The following is a 26,970-nucleotide window of genomic DNA, read 5'->3' on the forward strand; positions in this document are numbered from 1 at the left end:
AGAGTCAAAGTATAGAGACCAACTCTTAGTCATCAGGTTTCCAGAGCTTGAACTAATGTCAACTTTCCTACATAGTCATTTTATGATATGAGGCTGAAAAAAAGCAAACAAATCCTCATATTTGTTCAGCAAACCACTGTTATACTCTTTTCCTTTGTTATCCATGCTGTCCATTCAAATATACTCCACACAAATTAGCGTTTGCAGGTATTTTGGGTTGGTTGCAAACTTGTTTGACATGTTGAATTCATTTTGAACAAATTAAATATCATAATTCTTCTTCCAAGGTGGACTTGGATATGCTTTACATCTCTGATTCTGGATATTCTGGATATGCTCCCCCAGTTTTGCTCTGTGAGATCTTAACAGGACATGTGAGAACATTTAGTTAGTTCACGTTTCTGTAGACCAAAAACTACAAAGACAATGCTACATAGATGCTGGCTCTTAGAGGAATTGTTTGACTTTCTGTGAAGGAAATATTTTTTGGACACAGGTGATAACGCACATGTTACAGATCACAGGAATGCAGCGCACTCTCATTGCAGTTTTCTTTTCAGGTTTGCAAAGAAAATGCTGAATTTGTGCTTATAATGCAAAGCTTAGACTGCAACTCTCAAACGTTCCCTCAGTTTTTTGCAAAATCTTAAACATAAAAACCTATCCTGTTGATAGTGATAATGTCGTAGCACACGACTGCCCATTGCTGTCACAGCGTAAATTCCATTGAATTGAATCATTACAGGCCTCAGATACTGTTTGGTGTTTGTATAGAGATTCAAATTAGCTGTAATACTTACATAGGAATTAAATTTGCTTGTGTACATTCATGTGTGTGTCTTCATGTGTGTTTACATAGTTGTCCCGGATTTTAGCAGCGCTGCAGTGCAATAGCCTTAAGAGTTTATATCACAAGAAGTGAACAGTTTCCTCCAAGACTTTGGGGTTGTAAACAGTATTTCCAAAGGCGGTGATAAATGGAGCTTGCTTGGTGTAACTCTCCCTCACAGCGAGGCTAATTTTCTCTGAAGCAAACAGCTGCCTTCTAGTCGGGGCTGAGCTGTGCTGAACGGGCCAGGAAGAATTACTGTGACGATGAGAGCACTCAATGGTGACTGAGAGGGTGATTTGGGGGTTCAGGACAAACAGGCTCTGCTGTAGACGCAATTGAGTTCAATGGGCTCATTTTTAATAAATCCATCTCTAAATCTTATGTTAGTTTATGTTACTGTTCTTTCCCAACAATGCCAATTCAAGGCATTATATATATATAACTTTTGCTTCTGTTAAATATCTTACACTTAGCTTCTCAGTGGAAAACGTGTCAATTGGTGCACAGAAAAGAGGGTGAAGACACGAAGTGCTCAACACTCACCACAGACCACCGCTTCCTTTTCACTCGAGTGTCAGTTCTGATCAAGATTCGTATCAAGTCTCAGCTATATCCGAATTTAACAAGATGTTTAAGATGTGTTTGAGGTTGGTGATAGATAGTTCAGCTCCTATTCACACTTACCTACTGCAGCTGATGCGTGACACTTTCTGCAGACTTTAAATGTACATTTTGAGATGCAAATACTTAGCTGCTTGACTTAAACTTGCATGTGATACAGGAGCTTTCCTGTAATCATCACTTGAATCTTCAAGACGAGGAAAAGAGAATTTCTTGACCTCTGCGGTGAAGCATTTGCTCATGACTAAATGTGGCCGACTTCAGTTTCATTTCTTTGCACCTCATACTGACAGGTTGTTTTATGGGGCTTTCTACTACAGGGAGAATAACTCCTCCACAAGTCAACAGCTTAACTGGCTCACTGAGACTGCTAATAGACTCACAATTCACTGTAATTGTTTTAATGGATACAAAGAGATGTGAACTTTACCTCTGAGGTGGCACTCAGATTTTAATCACCATGCCTGGCCCACATTGTACGGTCAAAGTCTAAAGTAAGTGCATACCTGTCCAACTGTTTACCTACACCTCCAGCACTCCTCCGTCTCTGCAGGAGAAACCTGTCTATCGTCTTTCATGCTGTTTGAGGTGTGGCCCTCTGGTTGGATCTCGCTGCTCTCCCCTCCCCCGCTGCAGTCCTGTCCAATCCCTGCCACATGAAGAACTCACCTGAAACGATTTGCATTTAGGGCCGATACTCGTCGCTGATTGGCCAGGTGAAAGAACTCTGCCTCAGGGCTCCCCTACCAATGGCGACAGTGCTGCGTGACTCATAGGGAGAGGACCAAGTTGCTCCACTACACTTCTCCTTTTTCTGCTTCAAACAGCAGCCATTGCATTGTCTTTCTTTCCCTCCTCCTCTCCAGTGTTGTTTTGTCGCTGTGAGAAAGAGGTGTGGGGCTGGCCAGTGGTCCACACCTTCAGCTTTGTCCCCCTCTGAACACACCTTGGATTATTCCCCGTTACCACTTTTGTTGTCTATTTTTCTCTTGATTTTCATTGGTTACTGAGATCGACACTTGTTCGGCTGCTATTATGGACTCTGTCACCCGAATCCTGTGTCTTTGAGGTTAGTGATGAATAGTTCTCCCCCTCTTCACACTTACCTATTTTGATGGTTCTTGTTAGTAGAAACAACAAATGAGTTTTTAAGTTTAATCAGTATTACTGTATTGTGTATATTTGGGACTTGTGTTTGTAAGTGCACAGTCTGCTAACTTGGTAGGTCGCCATAATGTGCACCTTTGGCTGATGGTAGCGTTTTCATTCGCACACTTGGCGTATTAAGATTTTCTGAAGGGAGTTTTAACAAGTCACACAAGTTCAGTTGATATTCAGGAACATGTTTTTTTTAATTTTTATCCCTATCTAATGTCTTCCAAGCCTCCTCCTGTATACAATTTTGCTCAAGGAAACAGCAACAGGTTTTATATATTAAGTTTCATATATCAAACCTGTTTCCTCAAACTCATTCGACACTTTCTTTGACTCAACAGCGTGCAAGATCAGTTTGCCATTTTAAGAAGTAATACGAATGATCTTTTGCTGATATGTCTGATTGTTGCTTTTCTTTTATGAATTGTTGCCTTATATGGTGTGCTGAAGCAAGGGCGGGAACAGTATTTTGCAAGCCCCAGGACCAAGCCCACATATATTCTTCATGGTGTAGTAATCAGTAATTACTCATTGTGCTGATATTGATACATGATTGCTTTCTAAATGCAATGCAGTTGTCATTTTAAAAGTTAAATGCTGCATTAGTGGACCACTGCTGTGGTTTTGCTGTTGTTATGCAATGCTTCATGCACCAAAATCTTCAGTTCATCAGAACAGAATGCTGCTCATCTTGTCATGTAGAGAGAGGCCCAGGAGCTATTAATTTCAATTCAAAGGGAAGTTTGAACCAACAGTATTTCAGCTTCCTCTTTTTTGCCTGTATTAGTTGACGTTGCCTAAAGTCTTTTTTTCCATCAACCAGTTACATTATTATGCTCATTGTTATTGAGAATCTGTTTCTAAAAGTTGCTCAGTGCAGCGGAGATAAGAGCGAACTTCCTGTTTTACCAGAAATCTACTCTGCACTTTGTGTACCACAGAAGACATTGTGCACATACTACATCACTGAATAAACACAGGTATAGCTTGATCGACTCCCCACACACTTTTTAGTGTCTCCACATGCTGCTGCAGTATACAGCACAGAGCAAAGTGCGAAGCCCCAAACTACTGCAGTGCCTAACATTTTCATCCAATTTTGGTCAGACATTTTTATGCAGTTATATGCAAAATAACTAAGCTTGTGATTGTTTCATCAGTTTGGCATTCAGAATTGATTTTGTTGATGTAATGTCTGACGTAGCTTGCAGTTGGGGCCCAAGACAGGCAACTGAGGACAAAGCACTTCAGAGATACTAAATAAATATCTCAACAGGTTCAGTTACTGAACTATTATTAGGTTTAGATCAATTGGCCTTGCACTGGAAGAATAAGGGAATCGCTCTCTGTATTTGTATTTAACACTTGCTGTAGCATCAGCACATGACCCAGTGAGTGAATAGCTTTGTTGTGTTGAGCAGGCACGAGTTTGCATTTGACCTAACTTTTTCATCATATGCTGTGCCCACCCTGATTTGGATTGTAAATGAGGCCCTCGTGGCTCAGAGGATGAACTTGTACTGTAGGTGCTGTTTGGTGAAGCTTTTTGTGTGTGTTTTTCGTTCAGAGGACATAGGGGTTGATAAAGAAAGGGAGGGGGGCTCGACAGTAGTATCAGGTTGGCTCTTCTTTCAATACAGAGTCAACAAGTCTTAGCCTGTAATTAGATCATTAGGCTTGGGTGAAATGACGGAGGCGTTGCAAGAGAAGGGCATGACGAGAGGAGGAGGAGGAGGAGGTGGGGTGGAGTTTATTACTACAGCCCCAGCATGCCGAGATATGTAAAAAAGGAGGATTTATTCAGTTTCATGTTACAGGACCATGCTTTAAATGGAGTGAACACAGAGTCAACTTTGTATGGTTAAGTACAAACTGTTTTTTTATGGCTTGAACAGAATAAACACGGAGCCAACTGCAGTGTCATGTGACCAGGTACAAACAGGCTCTTTATCACAAAAAGGATCAAAAGTATGTCTTTCTCTATAGCAATAATACAAATATAATGCATCTGCATGGACTAGATATTATACTGATTGAAAGTAAGTGGCATATTAGCTCATCCTGTTTGGTCTTAATGTGGATATCAAGTGGAGAAATCATTAAATATTTTTGAAGGCATAACTGATATACTATTTGAAACCAAAAAGAGACAAGATTCTCATGGTAATCACTTCTACCATAACCTCTGATTACATTTATTGAGGGGGATGCGGGAAACTATTGAACTCATTGTGAAACTAGTACATAACGTGTTGTTGACCCACGATCATTATCTTTTAATAAGCCTGGCTGGAAAATGTTAATATGAGAAAGCTCAGTCAAAGCTTTCTCCTGTCATGTTTTGATTGTTTGCTTGGCTGTTTTATATTGCTCAAGGATTGATTTCATGTTTCCACGTCAGTTTCTCCATGTCTTCTTTGCCATATCAATTTCCATAGTACACTCTTTTTCTAGAGTGGATGGAGGCATAAAGGTTGAAAAGTATAAAGGCTTGTGACGGCAAGGCTTGTGACGGCAAGTTTGAACTCCTGTGACCAGCTGGGAAGAATTGGGTGGGGAAAAAGTTAATGTGTAACACACTCCTCTGCCCTAACGGCTGCTGTCAAGGTGCCATTGAGCAAGGCACATACTGTGTTCCCAGGGGCTCCAGGCATAAATATGCTCAGCAGCTCAAAGCCACTCGTGTATCTGTGCTAATATATAGCAGGTACGCACAGAAAACCCTCTTGATGATTAAAGTAAAAACGATTGAGCAACTGTCTCCCCATGTTGCAATGGTCTCATACTCGGAGCATGCTGGGACTGGCAGCCCATTTTCTGAAGTACATGTCGAACCAGAGCTGTGATCACATCTGAACACAGAGCCCAGTCCTGATGTATCTTGGTTTGTATCAGGGAAGCAGCAATGATGCTTTTTTTTCTTCTCATGCCTTCCTTGTCTGACACTTTCTCCTCCTGGAAAGGATGTGATGTAATGCTGGACTTTTCAGTGATTATTCAATTCAATTCAATTCAATTTTATTTGTATAGCCCAATATCACAACAGAGTGTCTCATAGTGCTTTACAAAGTTCACTGAAATAAACAAGTGTAAGCGAACAACAATCTAATAAAGAGTCCAGCAGTCGATGAGGCCAATGGATCAGTCCGAGGCATCACCTGCCCTTTATGACCCTCCTTCTTCGGGAAGGAAAAACTCAAAAAACCCAGTGGGAAAAGAGAAACCTCCGGGAGCATATAAAACCCTTATAAAACCCTTTATGTCCCAAAACATTTGATGTTTGGCTGAGCTCTTTCAGAGATTTTTTAATTTTTTAATTTTGCTTTAGTGGATGATGTACTTGTGGGGTGAAGTGAGAGAACTTTGACAGGCCTGAAAGTTTCACATATCTTTTGATAACGACTCATTCGCAAATTCTCACTCTAGTCACATTAACACATTAACACCGCCTTAAATCCGCCAGAAACTGTGAAAGACGTGAGCTCCCACCCTCTGCTTGTAATCCACCTTGGGGTGACAGGAAGGCTCCAGCAGTGGACAGGTGTGTGAGAATCATACCACCCACCTGACATGAATGGGTGAAAGACAAGAACGTCAAGACAGTGAAAAAAGAGAGGGAGAGTGTGTGTGAGAGAGATGATATGTGGGATATCGGGTCACACCTTTTGATAACACTCTTGGTTATGCAACGTACCATGCTGGTCAGGGCGCAGATTTGGTACAGGAGGCTTCTTGCAACATGGCTGCAAAAGATCCACCTACTGCACAGCCTTGCCACAATACAGTTTGTCGTGTCAGTGGTGGAAAGTAACGAAGTACATTAACTCAACTACTGTTCTAAATTTTAAGGATACATTTACTCTACCTTAGTATTTCCAACTTATGCCACTTTATGCTAATATGTTGCAGTATTGCATAATCAACTACCAAACAGTGTGTAAAAGTGTTAAAATGAACAACATTAGAAAGCTGCTTACAAGTTAATGTAATTATACCATATACATTAATGACATAAAATGTAAAACAACAACACTGAACATTTCTGCTGCCCAATGTGTACTGGAGTAAAATGATGAATGCAGGACTTTTACTTCTATTTTTACATGGACTTTTCTTTAAGTGAAGGATCTGAGCACACTTTCTAAATGAAAAGTTAAATCTGCTTGTAAGGCTCAGGTGATAATCAGGCAAACAGCGGTAAGAAGCAGTGAAAAATGAATATAATAATCATGAATTATGAACTACCAGACAGTCATTTACTTCGGCTAATACTGTTGAGATTGTATCTGTGAAAACGACTTACTTTTTTGCAGCATGCAGTTTATATCAGTCACTTTAAAGTTATTAGATTAGATTAGATTATTTCTCAAGTGGACTACTTTACCTTGGAAGTTGTGATGATGCATGTATCTTGATAAAAGTTTATCTGTCATATAGCTTGTATGGGTGGAGGCAGGTTTGAGGTGTGAAATATCTTTTGGGCCAGATAAAAGCACCATGCGGAGCCTCGTAAAAATTTCCATAACAGCTGTTTCATAATTTGTAAATATGTGATACAGCTAGCTGACAGGTATAAAATGCTAGTACTAAACTATATATTTCTGTGGCCTGGAAACACATTCACATTGCAAGATTTTTCTTTCCGATTATATGGGTTCCACCCTGCATGAGGTAACATAGCTCAAAAAAACAGGCTCCCAACTGTGAGATGCATGTGAACATAAAACTGACATCCTCAGTGAATTAAATTTTTCGCTGGTGTCTGTTGCCACCTCCCTCACACTCCCACATGCTAATTTAAACATCATGTTGGCTTTAATGCAGTATCACTTGGTACAAAGAGGCATTCTGACCCAGGCACAGAGGGAAATTGATTTCCCACATGGTTTTCGGCGGCTTTGGTCCCAGACACCCAGCTGCAGCGGTGTCTGTGTCTGAAAGCCTCAGCAGCAGGCTGTCGTACGGAAAACTGGCCATGCCCATAATGACTCCAGCACTCAAATGATCTGTTGAACCCCAGCCTGAGTGGAAAAGTCTTAGTTATGGAGGCCAGATTATTTCTTCATTAATTTATTTTTGTCTTGAAACCTTGTCTCCTTTTTTCCCCTTGATGTTTTGCTTTCATACTATTTAAATGTCACTTTTTTCTCTCTCACCACCTTCTCCTGCTTGTTTGTGAAATGCTCAGTGTCCATAAATGAAAGGACTATGACAGAGGCTCAGGCTTTTAATTTAGGTTAAATTGAGCCTCAAAGAGTCACATTTACTGCAAGCACAATGGTGACCTATTTGGTGAAAATGTTGTCATGACATGCGGCTGGTGTGGCTGGCACAATTTTTGAAAAACTAGGGGTTTGAACTACAGGTTTGACAGATGAACAACACCAAACACTCCAAAACCTAACTCAATGTCTGTTTTAGCATTTACTTCATCTCAGTGCACACACAGAGAGCTGCGTGCACAGATTTGGGGAATAGTAACTCTACAGGGAAGCTTTCTTTTCTTAATAAATTTGCCCATCAAGCAAATCCCAACTGAAACTGAAACTACATTGCAACTTCTCTTATATTTTAGTGTATGGGCTGCCTCATTCACATCAAAACAAACATTATACTATACTCTCGCTTAATGTAATTGTTTGACATTTTGGGAAACGTGCTTATTTGCAAAACAGAGTGGTATTGAGCTAAATCTTGTGTCTCGTGTATTTCACTATGTAAATACATGTTAACCTCTAATTTCATGACCGTCAAGAGTGCCGGCCACATCACATCACTAATGTTAAAGGTATATGACATCATGTTTCAGTTTCTACCAGTAATGTCTTTGATTCATCTATTAACAGCAGTTTACTACTCAGGCAGTAGCCGTTTGAAAATCCATTCAGTTGTCTCGTCATGCTTGCACTGCCTGGCCTTCAGCATGCGTCCTTGCAAACTACCGGGCCTGAGCTGAATGAAGCCCACCTTTTCTCTCTCTCTTGTACCACAGAGCCTACTTTACAAGCCCTCTCCCTCTGCTTGTTCCTAAGCAACAGCCACTCCTTGTTTACCTTTACGTTTTTGCATTGTGATTCTCGTCAGAACAACGTAACCCCAGTCCACCGGGAGACTGACTGTTAGGCCTCTTTATTCAAAGCAGTACTGAAGCTGCTGTGTACATAAGCCTATCATTAATGTATGTATCTCCATGACAAAGTAATAGATTTAGAACCATTTTCATTCTCTACTTCTCACATATAATTAATTCAGATCCTCAATACGGTTAAACAATAACACCATGTAAATATTTTGTTATATAACCAGATTAAGCACCTCTGTCCCTTTAGTCAGGTAGTTTATTGTCCTCGTCTCCTGTGCCCATGCTGCACCTTCCTCATCGCCTGACTGTCATAAACCAGTGTGTTTCATAAAGCCTTCTCAAATATTGACCAGGCAGACTGTCCTTCTGCTTCCTTTACAGGCTCAAACACAACTACAAATAGGTGAAATGAACCTTTCACTGATCACTTTGCAGCAGCTCAAACAAATGAGCTGAATGAACATTGTTGGTTTTAGTAGAATAATCCTAACTTTTACGGTATAAATAGTGTAGTACAGTTCAGACATACACATACAGACACACAAAAAAACGTCAAGATGACAAGATCAAGAGGTGTAGTGTTGTAATACCTAAAGCACATAATCCAAACATTCACCATGACTCTGTGAGTTGTAGTTTAGGTCTTGTTAGTTCAGTCACCTGGCTTAACAGTTTCTGTCCCTTTTTGAATTATGCACCTGACATTATAAACTGCAACAACTTTGCACTTCTGTCTTGAGCTCCAGGAATGGTGCACACGTTCACTGGCCTCAAGATTAGATAGAAACATTGGCCAGTGATACCTAATACCACACTGACCTAGTATCCAATTGTGTGAAATCAGATAAGCTCTCTTGAAGGGGCTAAGCTGTCTCAGTGTGAGTGGTCCTATCTGTGAGGCTTTACGGGGATCAGATCAGAGGAGCTGATTTAGTCGTTATTAGCTGCTAAATCGAAGCTTGATCTGCAGGAATCTTAAACACAGCTTTGCTAAAGCTGCAGTTTAGCATGATTCAGAGTGTTTTTAACCTTTCCAACGGAGGATACATTATCATACATAATAGATATAAATACACTGTGTTGTGACACACTGTGTGCAGACAGAATTAGCATTTCTGTGTGTCCTTGTTGCTTCTATTTCAAACAGCAGTGTTCGATAGTGGATTTAAAAGAAAAGTTCTGCATTTTTGACAATATGCTTATTTGTTTTCTTGCCAAGAGTTTGATGAGAAAAGATTAATACCACTCTCGTGTCTGTATGGTAAATAATGAAGCTGCATACAGCCAGCAGCCGGTCATCTTAGCATAAAGACTGGAAACAGACTCTAAAGCTCACTAAATGGTATTTTAAATCCAGTTGTTTACCTGCAACAAAAATGTAAAAGTGAGGTTTTAGGGTTAACCATCTGCTGGTTGGCAGATTTTGTAACCTTTGAACAGGGACACTAGATGTTGACCTCAACAGCTGTTTCCAGTCTTTATGCTAAGCTATGCTAACTGGCTGCTGGCGCTAGTTACATATATTTGTATATATAAGTATTTACTTTTGGCATAAAGCAAAGAAGCATGATATCCAAAATGTTGAACCATGAGCTTGACGCCGTAGTACTTGACAAGACAGAGAAAAATGAGATTATTTCATCTCTGTCTGTTTTATTCCCTCTCTAGGCATGTTGTTACGTTATGCTGCATGCCTGACTATGGGTGGACACATCAGCCTGCTTGTGTCCAGACCTGTTTGGTATGCAGCCTCCTCTGCAACACCCGCGTCCCCTGTTCCCGGCCTTGACTCAGACCATCTGAACCTGTACCTTGTAGTTTGCTGCAATGCTGGTGTGGAAAGTATCTTGGCAAAGTTCATACTGTATATAAGCCCTAAGTGGAATTTCTCCTTTCGAGAAAATTTGCTGTAGTGGGAAGATACATAATCTGATGGCTGCTATCAGAGGTAAAATTGGCACAGTGGTTTCTAGGGTAAGACAGAATCATGTTGTCCTTCACCTTGTTTTTATTTAAGTTTGGTAGAGAGCTGTGGGTATTTTTCTCATTATGATTTTCTAAATCCTCTCTTGCTACTGGCAGTATACCTGTGCTGTGGCATGTTCGTGTTGGTATGAATGTAAACACAGGATCAGATATGGGTTTTTGAATAATATATCTCAGATGCAGGTACAGTGTGCAGCACAGTAGCAGGAGTAGTTAGAATTTAGCTCTGGCTATCACGTTTTGTTTTTTTGAGAATTTGTATGAAATTGTCTTACTTTGTCTTTTAGAGGGAGGTGATTCTGTGCACTGGCCTCCTGTACATGTGTGATGATTCTGGGAAGCAGGCTTACTATATGAAAAGGAGAGAATTTAGCTTTTACAGTCTAGTCATGCATCAAATTGCTCCTACACAGCAGCCAAAACAACAGCAGAGTCAGGATGAAGCATTTCAAATATGTCTGCAAGAAAGGAATCAGCAGGGCAGTGTGAGGCAACTGACACACACGCACAGACTTGCATGCTTTTTATCCCCGCCTTTTGTGTTTTTTTACTTGGAAACATTGTTATTTTGAAATTGAAGAAATTAGGTGATTGAATTGAGACACAAGAGCGGCTGTAGGGAGCCATACCATAGTAGCTACTTCTGCCTCACAGGTTCATTTTGTTCATTTTGTCTTTTTGAGCCACAAGAACACCTGAACACTGTCAAGATATTGTTGTTGCGTGACCACATCTTTGATAAGAAGTGTCCGTTCAAAAGCAAGTTCTGATGTGACCACATGTGCAAATTAGATCTTTAAGAAACAATGGATGTTGGAAGTACTGTTCTCTACATGCTTAACATGCACCAGCTCTGACTGTGACCTACATAAACCAAATTTGAAAGAGCAGACACACCTGCAAACTAAATAACATAAAGAAATGTATTAACATTAACATCGTTTGACAAACTGCTGTGTCTATATATGTTAAAATATCCGTTTTCATATCTTGTTTTGGTATTCTTGGAAAATGTATTGTCATTTTTTAGCAGTTAGGCCATTGCTATAACCTTTGCTAGACTTGTAAGGCAAAACATTTTTTTGCATTATACCCTGCAGTGGATAGGGTTTGGTCCTTCCATACAGTTCATTCTGGATCCAGAGTGGTTTGGCTGTCGCGCTCACTATGATATATACTATAGATACTATATCAGCTAGAAGCTCAGGCTTCAGACTAACCTCAACAGTGTTGCAGTTTTTTAATTATGTTGCCATGAGTGGTGATTTTGATAATGATGACTCCCCATTATGGCAACATCTTGCCAGACCAACCATTACTCCACATCTTACTGACAATGTCCAGATGCTTTAATAAAATCTTACAGCCTTGTGGACATTACAGCAGCACACAGCACATCACAAACTGTGATGTTTTAAAGTGCAGATGTCTTTTCTAAAATTTTGCTGCAATTTCCGGTCCTGTTTTCACAACTTCAATGGTTCTTCCTATCAGTGACATGTGGCCTGTTGCCACATCATAGAAATGGGCCACCGGGGGTAGTTTTTGAGAAATGATCTGCATCTGTTAAGTTAAAACGTGCCTCTCTGTGGCAAAATCTAGTTTTGAATTCATCTAGTAAGACAGAAGTAATATAGTCAAGATAGAAAATAATGACATTTGCATAGTTGAGAAGGATTTGCTGTGATTTGTATTTGTTTGGGTTCATTTATCATTAACTTCATTATTTAATCATATTATTTATTGTTAGCCAGAACCAGAAGTTTATTCAGCAGATGGATTTTTTTTTTACATTGTTAATGAGCGGCCTGTATGTGCTTAAGGCCAGTTAGTTTTCGGCGGCTCATAAAATGTTTGCGGGGTGCTCTCGTTGCGCACACACACAGCACATTTGTGCACCAATATACTTGTCTTGTGTTCTGACCTATAAGTAAAAACTGTGTGACAGGAACTACGTAGTTTGTTCTGAGAATTTTTGTAAAACCGACTCATGGGGCCACATAAGGGGTGTGTGTGTGCGTGCGTGCGTGCGTGTGTGTGTGCACGGAAGAGTGGGGGGGTTAGTAATGCTGTCTGTGTTTGCACGCCTTGTGTCAGCATTGTGGGGAAGAGATGTCTGCAAATGGCAGGTGTGGTTTTGAGAGGCCTATTGTGATCTTTTTTAATTCACCATCACAGTCATTAAACAAGCTGAGCGCAGCAGGCCCCAAAATGTCACAAGTTTTATGGTGCTGGTGTCTTTAAAAACACATTTCTATGCTCAAAATACTCAAAAAGTCAAAACATGTTTTCTGAACTAAAACACTTCCTGCATTAAGATGCCATATTTTGTCATTATCTAAGAACAGTCCAAGTGAAAGTTATTTTTTGTCTATTACGTCACTCATTGTGATATTTCTAGTAACTATTCATGTAGAAAATTCTACCTGTGTCAGAAGACTCATATCTACGAGTGTAACAGCATGTTGTTTGAGAAGGAAGGAGGGGGAGTTGAGAACTTTCCGCTCTTACACAGAGGAAGAAATTTTCTTCTGAATGTGGTTTAACAGACAGGAAGCAGCAGAAACCCGCTGCTCAGTGATGCTGTTCCTGTGAGCACAAGATTCACAGGTCAGTTTGTGGGTGTTTTCTCTCCCTGGTTTTAAAATATGTCACTGCTATTTCTGGCTGTCATTATTTCTCTTGTATGTCCTAAGCATGCAGCACTATGATAAAGGGCACGTTAGAAGAGTATATATGCGACAGAGAACAGCCTGTGACGTTTCAGCAGGAAACATGCCCCTTATATATTTGAATGAAAAATTGACCAAAGAAGAAGTGGAATCTGGCCTCTGGAACTTTTGTCACGGGGGACATTACTGAGTTTTCATCCCTTTTCTCCAAACCACATTATCTCACTAAAGCTAATGTCTTTATCTTCCAAAATATGCTAAATGTTATACTTAATCGTGTGTTAGTTGGCACACACAATTGATGTCACAGGAAAGCATGGGGCCTTCTCCTAGAGCCTCCAGCTCGAGTGGAAAAGTACAAGGTTCGCAGGAGATGAGATTAAATTCCATTCTCCTTCTGAAAGCCTGTGCTCGAGGTGACGTTTTTCTTTCAGTCTTCATTTGGCCCTGGCACGGCAGAGCCAAATGCCTCCTGCTTTAAGACAGGCACGGCGAGGGCTGGCTCGGACACAGTGCCCAGTGCAGAGTCTGTGTTTCTGATGCCTTGTGTTCTGCAGCTGCATGCTATTAGCCAGTGTCTATGCCTGCCTCTGTGCCCGTTTCTGCCATTTTATCGCCACACGCATGGTGTTGCCTCAGGATTGCAGTGAAAGCACTCCTTTATTCAGCTCAATAAAGTGGAATTGGAGTTTGAAACATGGTGAGACTTGCTGTATTGTGCAATGCTGGGTGGTGAGTAAAACGTAGAATGCACAGAAAATACAGTATACAAAACAGTTTTTATGGTGCTGACTTAGTGCTGTAACAGTGGTGAAAACCACCTTGGTGTGTTTTTTTTTGTCTGGCGTTGATGCAACAACTGTAATTACTGTCTTCTTACTCAATATGACCTTCTTTGCTGCAATAACTCAATTAAGACTGCGCCTGCATCGCCTGCTTTTTTGTTATCTTGAAATGTAGCATAGATGAAGATGAATATACTTACCTTGTTACCATGTTTTTACTTTGCTAAATGAGCTGGTTTTCTTGGCGCTAAAAGTGCTATTGTTACATACTCGTGTGTACTTTAATGACATCTGTACTAAAACATGGCCAAAAGGGAACTGGTGTCCAGAAATGATGACGAGGATCCTCTGATGCCCACATGGGCTATCAGAGAGCTCCAGGAATGAGCTCGAGCCTCATATCACTGAGTCATTTCCTTTACAGGAACCCAGAGGATCCTGCAAAAACAGCATGTCTGTGCTGACAACCATTCAGTGACATGGTAGTGGTGAGCCCACACTTTTTCTGCCATCTTGCACATCTGTGTTTCTTTGCACAGCTCAATGGGGAAAACTAGACCTTATTTAAGGTTAAGATTTCTCCGTTAGTATTGAAATGTATCTCTCAGCACTGCGTGACGATGTACAAAATCACTGCTGCTGTCAGTTTTGAAAGCTATGCAGGTCCTTTATAAGTACAGAGAGGACCTTGATTTATGTCCATTTTAGTCAAATCTGCACTGTCTATACCTGTGTGGGAAAAATATTTCGAATACCAGGAATACTACCCTCTCTCTGGCATCAGCAAACTTTAAGTCCTGTGACTGCTGTATCGCCACCACCCCAGCACACTGCTGAACAGCCATGTCACCTGAAGAAATCTGCATATTTGTAACCTGAGCTGAAAATGGCTGATAAATGAAGTTTGCCTTGGTCCTTTTCTTGCATCTCACAATGTTTGCACTCACCACATGCAGGGTGAGTCATTGCATAGTCATTCAATTGGCTTAAATTACCTCCTTTCATGGTCAACAATGAGCTCAGCTGAAGAGACTAAAGCAGGGGAAGTAGGGCCTTCTGGGAATGCTCCATTTGTTCATGAATCCTGACTCTAATTGGTTGTTATTGCGACTGGCAGTCACCATGCTGTAGGGGTGGAGTAGGCCAGTGTTTGCTTCATACTCCTCATCAGTCTGCTGTTCCCCAAGCTGCCATACAGACAGTTGTAATCGCCGGAGAAGATGAGATTGATAGAAGAAATCACCATGGTCACAGACAAGGGCCATGATGGAGCCATACTATCACGTGCTACCGGTGACTATAATTAGTCAATCAACAGAAAAATTGGCAGCAGTTTTGATAATTGGCTTCTTCTTTCTTAAATGGATTTGTTTATTATATCAAACAGAAAAGAAACTTTAAATACTTGCATTACACAAGCTGTTCAGAGATTCTTGCTTGATATGTTTCTTAAAGCTGCACATATCTGCATTTTTATATTTACCATGGATCAAACGACAATGTGTAATGTAAAAGGAGTCAAAAGAGTCATCACCAACTCTGTAGGACTCCTCAGCTTCATGGACTGTTTTAGCATCTTTCAGCCTATGGTTTTGGTTTTATGACCTGCAGGTTTATTCTGTTACTCCACTCTCACTGCTTTCATCACAGTTGTTTCTAGATGCTGCAGGCAGCTGCTTTAAGTGACAAAACTCTGATAAACCCACTGTACGGTACATATGCAGCACCAAACAGATGGTAGACAATGTTAGCAACTACCTGTCAAACATAGTGGCACTTTAAGCAGCTTAAGGGGTTGTTGGAGACAAAACCGAGCCAAAATGAGACGGAATGTCACATACATTCATCAGCAGATCAAAAATATGACTTCAAATGAATGCTAATGTTGCTCCATGTCTGCTGGATGTGGAAATAGGAAACTGTGCCCTAATATGTTTGCCTGTCACATGTGTCATTGCAACTTCACAAAGCCATAATAACACATGACATGCAGCACATGTTTTGTTGGATTCATACCCTGGACACTACAGTTACACATTTTGTGCCGTAGACCTCTGGGTCACCAGGATGCCCCGCCTGGTAACCACACTAAAATGCTCAAGTCTGTCAAAGGAAGGCCCCACCCAGAGCGAGTCACAGGCAGTCTATTTGCTCTGTGGGCTATTATGCATTGACTAACATCCCAGTAAAATCCCTCCCTGAGCTGTTCTCCTCCTCTTCTCCTCTTCATGACGTAGTAAGTGCAGTTACAACCCTGCCCCTGTGCTGGGACAAGGCAGCTGTTGTCATGTGCTCTGGGATAATGTGCAGACTGCGTCTGACTAATGGCTAGCTCTCTTGTATCCCTGTCTGCTGTTAGCACCATGCCAACTGGGCCATCCAGATCAATGATGCACTGACAGGAGGAATATAGAAAATACACACAGGCAAACACTGTGATCCAGTCTGATACATTTTAAAATGAGTACAGCAGAAAACACACATACACAGACACATAAAGTCAATAAGACACATTAATGCAAACCATGGGAAAGGAGAATAAAAGATTCACTGTTCACTTCTATCTTGACTCCCACTGATCTCACCGATCTCCTGCAGCCTGTTTCCTGTCATCTGATAAACATTAATGACTGGAAGCTGATGATTTGCTCATCATTTACCCCCAGCACTGCCAACGGAATCATTAGTTGAAATGTACACTTAAGTGCGCCATAAATTTCCATAAATCTAAGACAAACTGTGACAACTACAAAGAAAGAATCAAGATTCCTGGCATTTTTGGTGTTATGTGTCCTCTCAGATGTGGGAGAAGGCAGTGAGGCTGGGCAGGGCGATTTCAGAGTGATCCCATATGATACAGACAGCTTCACTTCAACTTTGCCCCACATGGCTGTCTTGGTCCGGCTTCACAGAGGGCAGATGAGTGCATCTGCTTTAAATGTGTGCGTGTGTGTGAATTTGCAGGTGGAGAGGCATTTAACAGGCAGGCACATGTCCACAGACTTTTTTTTCCTTTTGTTTGTCTTTTGTTTTTACATGATTTATATATCTTTCTCCATTTGGAGGCCCCATACAATATCTCTCTTTTCTCCTTGAGTCTGCTAATGGCTTGTCACACTCTCCCAGCACAAAAATATGCCAAGAAGACCAGGGCACTGAAGAGCTCCAGACAGATGGCAGCAGTGTACAGCTCTGGCAGAGGTGGGCATGGACACTGCCCAGCACAGACAGCAAGAGGGACTGACTGGAGTGAAACACTCGCCAGTTTCTCCATCTCCCTTTTATCTCCCAAAACAAGGTTTTCCAGACCACGGCCACATGTTACTGTTCTGTCTGGACGCTTTGTGGAAAGATAAACTATATCAGAAAATTTGTTCAGCCCCTGTGCCCCTTCAGCTGTAGAAGTTCACTCCTTCTCTATCACCCCCCCACCTTCAAAATACAATTGGGCTTGGTATGCAACTTCGTCAGTCACACAGGCATTTCAAAGCAAAGAAGCTCCACCCTGCAGCAGTGGAAAAAGCAGGGATGGTGTGTGTATGTGTGTGTGTGGGTGGGTGGGTTGGGGGGTGTACTAAACATTGCCATCTCTTACTTCTCTACTGCTGCCAGCTCTTTGGTCTCTGGGAAAGAGAAGGGTGGAGGTTTGTGGCTGTGGGGTGTCTGTTTATTCTACAACCCAACATCAGCCCCTCCTCTATTTCGGCCCCAAAACCTGCCTTTGGGTATCGGGTGGTTGGGACACACCTCAAAACACACAAACACACAAGTGAACGACCACCAGCTTCCCTCCCCCGCTGCGTGTGATCACAGTAACCCCCTGAGGGTCAGCACAGTGGGGCTTCTAGAGCATCATCAGACGAGTGATCTCTTGCCTGTGTGTGTGTGTGTGTGTGTTTCTATATAGAGGGAGGGTGCGCTCAGGCCCTCTCAACCCAAGCACTCGCTCATGTGATCACGTCAGCCCCCTGATCCTTGTGATCTAGGGTGGTGTGCTGATGGGTGTCTTCATTTTGGGGAAGGTGACAGCTATGAAATGAGAGGTGTTAGTGATCAAATCAGAATGAGTTGTGCACTGAGATGCTCCTGACTATACACGCATTTGCTGTAATTGAGTTGAATGTTATTTTTCAAGCAAAAAAATTCAAACATTTGATGGTTTCTGATTCTCAAATGTAATAAATTGTTGCTTGTCTAGGTCTTACATTTTAGTAGGTCTAATATATTTATAATTAATATATAATATATATGTTTATCGGACAAAACAAGGTATTTGAAAAAGTCCCCATGTGCTCAAGAATCATCATTTTCCCGTGCTGTCTGATGTTTTATAGGTCATACATCTATTAATCACTAAGAACAATAAACAAGAACTCAATTTTAATTGATAGTTGACTTAAATTATATCAATGCACAGTGACTTTGAGGCATCAGAGCCAAAAATGGATGGACAAATATGGAAACCTTTTGGGTATTTTGGTGTCACATTTGGGTGAAAATATAATGTGTAAAAGTGTAATGTGAGCACATGTCCAAAATAGGTTTCTAATGATTGAAGGAATGAAACTACATTGTGATTAAGCCCAAAACAAAACCACATTTTTTTTGGTGAGCACAAAAGACTTTCTGCTTGGTCTTGACTCAGTTTGTGAGTTTATTAGATGGTTTTGTCAGGCAGGGAGTAATCAGCCTGTAATCTGATTATTCTGCTGAAAGTTGTAGCTTTTTCTGCTTTGAACATCAGAGCTAGACAAAGCCCAGACACGGATGTCCTGCCTGAATCTGTTTTAGGTCTTTTCTTTGAATGGTGAATGGTTCTGGGTTCACTCTGGGTTTCTATCCCCTTGCACTAAGGCTGTTCTCTGTAATATCTCTTCTCCTCCCTGCCTCTCTTGTCTCTCAGTGAAATTAAACTGATCTAATATGTCTCCTGACCTTAGCCCCTATCTCTTTCTCTCTTTGCCAGGTGTAGATGCTCCAGGCGCAGCGGGACCCAGCCTCCGTGTCAGAGAGGGACGAGGCTGCTCCCACCTGGGCCACAGCACTCCTCTGAAACTCGGCTCGTGGTCTCTCTCGCGCTAACCACCCAGATTAGAGAACAGGAGGACGACAGAGAGGCCATTTTGTGAGGTGAAGCCGACTCCCTGTCTGTGCAGAGAGCTAGGAGCTAGGAGTAGTTCTGGCCGGGATATTTTGGGCTGCTCCTTGCCCTCTGAACTCCACTGCCATGACGACTGCTGTACAGCCCAGTGAACTGGTGTTTGAATTCGCCAGCAACGGGATGGATGAAATCAACCAGGTAAGTATCACACTGGACAAACCACATTTTAAACATGCTTTAATCCAGTTGTTAGTTGCTTTTATACATAACTGGGTTTGTAGACTGCATTTTTATTTGTTCAGAAGACCTTTGGGCCAGTGTTCGCCCATCCATCTTTTTCAATCGCATGTACTGTATGTGATCTTGTTGATAAATATAAGACTTTTTCATAGCAGGACAAACAGAACTTGTGTAAACAGCATGGTCACTGGGGTAGGATTAGCCGTGGCTCAGAGCCTGTGATCTTTAACTCTGACAACATGTTGGGGAACGATGCAGGCGGAGGGGAGGATGGAGCAGAGAGGAGGACTGGGAAGGAGTGTGGGCTGCTGGGAGCACAGAAATGGAAAGATTGAAAGACCTGCAGCGAGGTTAGGATGCGTGGGAGGGACAGGGTGGGGCTTGGCTATGAATGTGTTTATGGCACAAGGGTTACTGTGTGTGCATACTGTGTGAACCTGTGCCTGTGTGTCTTTTCATTGCCTGGTCAGGTGTGCAGTTATCTCATCCCCACACCCGTGTCTGAATCCTGTGGAGCAGGCTTGATTGTAAGTGTGGTTGTACGTGTGTTTATGTGTACTGGTATTTGTATGTGTGTATCTAGAGTGACAAGTTGTCACTGGATCCCTGAATAGCACTGGTTCAGGCCTAACCTGACAGACGAGTTACAGGGCTGCTTGGAACGGATAGGATAATTCCTCTAAAAGGCCTCGCATTGTTCCACTGCTACAGTTTTGTTCCCGGCTGCACCCACTCAGCCTGTTATGCAAGCAGTATGCCCCTATTTACCAAACCATGGAAATACCCCCCAAAAGGAACAACATACTAACATTTGACTGCAGTGGCCATTTTGTCTCTGCTGGCTGTGGTAAAGATTTATTTTTGCCACAATAAAGGTCTTGGAGTTGTACGTTCTGTAATGATTAGCCATGCTATATTGGTTTTAAAGTCAATAAGTAGCTCCCTAAGGTGTATCATGTAGTAAGGGCAGGTACTTGGCTTTGTGATTTTCAACACTGACCTGAAAATTAAATACAACTTAAAGGAAAGGTTTCTAAATTTCTCTCCGTTTTTCAGGCTACAGAAATAAAGGGATTTGGCTTTTAGGTGAACAACTTTAAAATGTGATAGTATCTCTCATGCCACGGGCTGCTAACTCTTAAATATCGTGATTATGAGGATATTGAAAGTGTGCAGACAGTTGAACTCCATTGTGGCTGGACAGGTAAAGCAGAAGAGAGCAGAGTGTGGGGGGGGAACAGCTTGCACAGATGCTGTTGCTCTCAAAGGCAGAATGGGGAACTCAGAAATGCAAATTGGCCAGATTCTTATCGCTCCTGTTTCCCTACTAGAAACACTATTCAAGTCAACAAAGAGGAGGAAGCAGTTAAAACCTATATGATATTATTTGCCAGACTATGTTGTGTGTTGAGTGCTGATTCTCCTGAGAGCCCCGTCTTCTTGCAATTTTATCCATTTAAACACCAGTCTCTTTCTCCTGTACTTATTATTTTGCACACTTCAATGTGCTTTTCAAAATGTCAAATCAACCCTGGGTTTACATGACAATACAAGACTAGTTTGAAGGTGTTCCCAGCAAAAACAGAATCCAGTTACCATCAAAACAACAGCATAGACAGCAGCTTCAGACGTCTCAATGCTCTGTCAGCAAACTGTGTGGGATTCAGACTTTCTGCCTTTGACAGGAGGGAGGTGGGAGGTGCTGCTGTTTCAGGAGCTCAGCAGACCAATAGTCAAAATGCCTTTGTCTACACACACAATTGACTCTCATTCAAGGACAGCAAACATCTTTTAAGCCCTGATGAGGAGATGTGGTAGCCTCACTGTCTAGCTATCCGATAATATGTCTACTGAAGACTCTGATTAATGGGAAACATTCAGTGTACGTCAGTGATAACGTCTGTAGTCAAAGCAAAACTCATTTATTAGCCCCAAGAGGCCTCAAGGTTTTGCTACTAAGACGACATTAGCTATTTATTGTTGTTGAGTTATGATAGACATCTTGTGGAGTCATCTTACTATACACTCACAGACATTATGTGCAGTGTGTACAATTAGCAATAACCAATCCTTGGGTAATTACTGCTGGTCCTGCTCAGGGGTCTAGCCATTTAGTGTGTCCAAATAACGAGCCAGTCTGTTAGTTTCCTGGTTAAAGTGTAGCCAAAATGAGAGCGTATTCATGGACTCCATCGCCCCCTATTCCCACCCCCACAGCTCAAAGCCCAGACACCTGGTATGCCCCAGAGGTCCAAACCGACAATGGACACTTGTGCAAAGAGACAGATAAGCCTTTATTCATGTTCCCCTACCGCACCTTTTCTCTATCCTGTTCCTCCCTTAATCAGGTCATGACTGTAAGAATGTTGTCTTAATTGATCTACATTATGTGGTTAAAATGTTTTTTAAAAAATCGCATAATACACACACATATGTGTAGAGAGGCAAGAGACACTTTTCTTTATTAACTGCTTCTCTGTTGACTGTTTTAAATGTGAGACTTGTGATACATCTATTGCCCCTAAATGTTCCAGTTGTTGCATTTTGGTGTCTGCAGGGCAGCACTTTAACATACTCTCTGGTTACAGACAGTGTGGGGTGTTAGGAAGGTGTTCATCTAGCTGTGCGTACATTAATTTTTGGTTTGGACACATAATTGACTGAAATTTTGCTGATGGAATGCACCTCTCTTATCTGTGGTGGGCTAGGTGAATATTTAACAAAATGTCTCTCTCTTTTTCAATGTGGTTTGGACATATAATATATTCAGTAGCCTTTCCTCAAATCGCCAAAGCAGTTGCATTGGCTGTTTGGTATTAACTTTGTAAAAGAAACAAGTTGCTTGCATTTTTGTGTAAGCAGTGTAGTCTGCTGCCATCTGCTGGTGGTCAGTTGACCCTGAGCTTGGATCAACGTACCTGACGTGACCTGTTTATTTAAAACAAAAGCCATGAATCAAGGCCAAAACTTGTTCAGTTTTTGTTTGCTGATTTCTTCAAGAACCACAAAATACATCAAAATACGAGGAGCACATGACTGATCACCCCCTGTGTTCCTCCTGTTGACACGAACCAAGCGCCTGTGAGACCTCTTCACACTGTCTGTGTTCGAGGGGCTCCTCAGTTGTTCCTCAGTGGTTTGGCCCAAACGCCAGTAATCCTGTCGGTCCCCTCGGTACTTCCTACATCAGGCTGTGCCATGCCTGAAGTGAAACGGCAAGGTTGGAATTCCCAAAGTACATTCAGGACATGATGAAGGGGGGTGTTTGCCTGCAATTCATGATTGATCCATTAACATTCATTTGGGTTTATATAATTTCTTAGCATAAGATTAACTTCTCAGGAGAAGTAGGCCAAATCAAACAGCTGGTTCCTGTCTTCTCCAGCGGGTCCCCGTGGACTGCTGCAACAGCACAGAAATGAGCTTGCCTCCATGCTATGTGCTTCCACATTAGCTGAAATTGAGTATAAATCTACAATATTTTACAGGGCAATAAAAATAAGAGACCAAATCTAGTTATAACATTAATCTGATGTCACCAGGGATTTTTATGTCACATTTATGATGTGTAGTGGGGAAATTAATGGTGTTTTTATTGCAAATACACATGTGTGTGTGTGCGCGTGCGTGCTAAGACCGCCAGTCCCCGGCCTTCCACTGATTGCTCCAGTGTTACAACATCTCATACCTTTCTCTGTATGTGTTTGTGTCTTCTCTCTGTTCAGCTGGACGACCCTTCAGTATTCCCAGCGGTGATTGTTGAGCAGGTGCCTGCAGCCGATCTGCTGCAGGTCTATTCAGGCCTGGAGTCCGACGAAGTGACCAACGGCATCATGGTGGACACCACTCTCCATGTGGTGGAGGAACCTTCCATCTTGGTGGGAGGGGTGGACCTCTCAGGTAAAGATATTTTACTTTACCATCATTTAAAAGGAATTGAGCTCAGTTAGGTGCACTAATGTGAGTCTCATCCATGTAAATCTAAACTTAAAGGGAACTGAATTACATCATTCGTTCTAGACAACTTTTTGAAATTTATTAGGAAAATATTTGGTAATAATTATGGACCTGTAAAATGAAGTGTACCTTGTGTTTCTTAGGCTGTACTTTTACTCACCCAAGTGCACTGTTCCTATTTTTCCTTTATTTTTATTTTTTATATATCTAGCAACAACATTGTCTTCTTATGAATTATGGTTGTTACCTGAATGTTGCCTTAAAACTAAAGTAATGCCAGCAGACATAGAATATAACCTGGTCGTCACGCTAGCCATTCAGCTGTATTCAACAAAGACCCAGACATACCATCACCTAATTACAACAATATACAAAGCAGTTACCTACAAGGATTTCATATTGATGAATTTGTGGTCATCTGTTGGACAGAAACAACAGTTTCAGGTGCAGAGGTCATGGAGACGAACGAAGCGGCAGCAGCTCTTCTTAACATGGAGTCTCCAAATAACATTTTGGACGAGAAGCGTATGAGTAAGTTCAACTTTTACTCAACATTGTTCATACTTTGGGCATGAGATTTATTCTTTATACTGTATTCATGGTTTGTCTGTGTTTTATATATATTGCTTGTCTATTCGTAGTTCACACCTATGGCACTCTGCTGGAGCCAGACTTGACATACACCCCCCTGAGGCCTGACCAGATGGATAATGGAACCCTTGACATGTCCCTAGATGAGGACACTTCATCCATGGATGAGATACCCCAAAAGTGCCCCTTGAAACCACAGAAAAAAACCAAAAGTAATACCTTTGTCCTCCTCCTCCTTCTCTTTGTTAGAACACAGGAATTATCTCTTCTACTAAAATTTCAGTGTTTCAAGTAATTGTATGATTTCACTGACCTCTCACATTATAACACACTACCCCTCAATTTGAATCATAGTGCGGAAGCCGCGGGCGGTGCGTCCCTGCTCCCCTATCACCACCCCTAACCTACCACTCAGGAAGAAGAGCAAAGAGGGCAAAGGTAAGCCTCACTAACTAGTCCGCTTCTCTGTAATGAGCCAATAAAAATCAAGGTCTCTCCTCCTCTCGTGTACGCTCTGTTTCCTCCTGTGGAGTGTGCAAACAGCGGTCCTCAACCCCTGCAGTCCAGCGAGGTTGAGTCTGGGCGAGTTAATGGATGAGGGGATCTCAGAGTGCCGTGTTTCACAGGGAAACAGAAGTGATTGCAGGCTGGAGGGCACATTGATGCTCTACCGATAGAAACAGACTAGTGCTGCTCGATGCGAACCCTCATTGCACCATACAGTGTGACACAACGAAGAGGGGGCTGGGGATGGCAGGTTCAGCTGCACACATATACATCACCCTGTCATGGTGTCTGGGATTCAAGTGACTATTGGGAACGTTGCTGTTTTTAACCACTTCTGGCCAAAGCATCTCACAAATTAGAGAAGTCTACTCCCAGGGTTGCTATAATTAATTCCCTTCCACAGCACAGATGCACACACACACCCACAACTGACACAACAATGGTTACAATAAAAGAGTAGTTTCTGTTGTAACCCCATAGCTGCTGCATAACATTTTTAAGTGAAAGCCTAAATTACTAAATTAGTTATAGATGCCTATAGCAGAGCTCTGCGGCCACACCATGAATGTCTGATGTGCTTGAATGTTAACAACATGACTTAATTTATTTCCCCCCAATTTGCAGGTAACACAATCTACCTGTGGGAATTCCTTCTGGCTTTACTGCAGGATAAAAACACCTGTCCCAAATACATCAAGTGGACACAGCGGGAGAAAGGCATCTTTAAGCTGGTGGACTCCAAAGCTGTTTCAAAACTGTGGGGCAAGCACAAGAACAAGCCTGACATGAACTATGAGACCATGGGAAGAGCTCTAAGGTAAGGGGAACTTACAAATTAGCAGCAAAGCTCCACTGTCATGCACAGTATAGCTCCCATTTAGCTCTGAACGCTGCAGACAGATATGCTGATAATAACACACTGGAACATCTAAAATTTTATGAGCCTGTTAAATTTGAATGACGATAACGTCTATTTTGTCATAAACAGCTCCTTATCTACTTTCTCCCTTAGGTACTACTATCAGAGAGGCATCCTGGCTAAAGTGGAGGGGCAGCGGCTGGTTTATCAGTTTAAAGAGATGCCAGCAGATCTGGTGGTCATCGATGATGAAGACACAGGCTCTGATGCTAACGCCGGCTACGGGAATCAGAGATCTACCAATGGGCGGTCTGTGGTCCGTGGAGGGTCCAAAGGGCACGGACGGGCTCATGGTCAACATCAGGTCTCGGTGAGGCAGATGAAGAAAGAGCCTAATGATGAGTATCTGTACCAGGAAGCCAATGGCAGACAGACGGAGCAGCTCCTTCAGTCTGTACATGTGTTGCAGACCAGCCAAGGCTCGGTTGTTCAAGATCCAGCACAAGCTATGAGGTAGGACATTGGCACGCATGCTTTAAGTTACAAACAGTCTTTTCCACAATTACAAAGAGGTCTTTTGAGAGGGACAGCTAAATGAACAACTTTATTTCAACATAGCTCGGTGGATGTTAGAAAACATAAATTTTTGATCAGAGGTTTTATAATCCTTGAAACTAGACTTAAGCTCATGAATCGGCTGAGGTTATATTAGCGTGTTATATTAGATATATCAATATTGGTGCATATCTTGGCAGAGAAGTATCACAAAATTATTATACAGCACAAATTCAAAGGACATTTTGTGAAATATTCCTAACCTTTATTTTGCCAAGAATGGATAGATGGGAAAATTGACACTATTCTTATATCTGACCCCAAAATGTTAAACATTTCTTGTAAGGGGTTCTCATCAACAATATTTGTGTTTATAATATCTTTATATGAGTCAGTATGTATTGTTATTGGATTTTTATAACTGTCAAATATCAATATCCATATGGCTCTCCAAATATCCCAACATTGGACAGGCTTTATTCCAAACTCACACGATATTTTTTATAGCAAAACTCCTTTCAGTTTCAGTTCAGTTTTTGAAGTGTGCAGTTTATTTTGTAGGTTTTCCTGGAAATTCACAATCTTGGGAATTCCTGACATGCACAAATTGACTTGAACTTGGGGCGCATGCACATACACACATGCACAGAAATGCACCTGCATGTCCTTGAAATTCACATAATACGACTGACTCATCCCTTGTCATCCCTTTGTTATTGGCTGCAACCTGTAAGGGGGTTCAAGTTGAACCCCCTTACAGGTTGAGACAGGTTGAAACCTTGTATCTACGAAAACTCAGCTTTTAAGGGATGAAGATAAACTGTTTGATAAAACCTTTGATGTGGAGGTGTGGACAAAGTAGCAGCAAAGCCTGTATCGTACAATCCAATCTAATCCAGTTGCCCTGCTGTACAAACTACCTTTGTAAAGCTTATAATGTTAATTTTTGTTGATGTCAGAGAAATGTTGACCATCTCTTTAGTTCTTTGTTTTGCATTATACTATACAGGCTATTGTGTCCAGTGCC

General features: G+C 41.7%; 1 protein-coding gene across 3 annotated transcripts in view; it reads left to right on the forward strand.

Moving 5' to 3' along the window:
• Positions 1-26,970, forward strand: part of elf1 (E74-like ETS transcription factor 1) — a 38,927-nt gene that overhangs the window by 8,585 nt on the left and 3,372 nt on the right. Inside the window, exons 1-9 of one of the 3 annotated variants that reach the window (XM_070836650.1) lie at positions 2,247-2,522; positions 19,100-19,432; positions 19,945-20,001; positions 23,200-23,374; positions 23,861-23,962; positions 24,073-24,234; positions 24,377-24,460; positions 25,154-25,346; positions 25,542-25,901. In XM_070836650.1, the coding sequence (XP_070692751.1) occupies positions 19,361-19,432; positions 19,945-20,001; positions 23,200-23,374; positions 23,861-23,962; positions 24,073-24,234; positions 24,377-24,460; positions 25,154-25,346; positions 25,542-25,901 (1,205 nt within the window). In that variant the 5' untranslated portion in view covers positions 2,247-2,522; positions 19,100-19,360. Of the gene's footprint in view, positions 1-2,246; positions 2,523-19,099; positions 19,433-19,944; positions 20,002-23,199; positions 23,375-23,860; positions 23,963-24,072; positions 24,235-24,376; positions 24,461-25,153; positions 25,347-25,541; positions 25,902-26,970 lie in introns of those variants that run through there. The other 2 variants (XM_070836651.1, XM_070836652.1) reach the window with 2 other exon arrangements.

Source organism: Pempheris klunzingeri, chromosome 9 (assembly GCF_042242105.1).
Source record: "Pempheris klunzingeri isolate RE-2024b chromosome 9, fPemKlu1.hap1, whole genome shotgun sequence".
NCBI lineage: Eukaryota > Metazoa > Chordata > Actinopteri > Acropomatiformes > Pempheridae > Pempheris > Pempheris klunzingeri.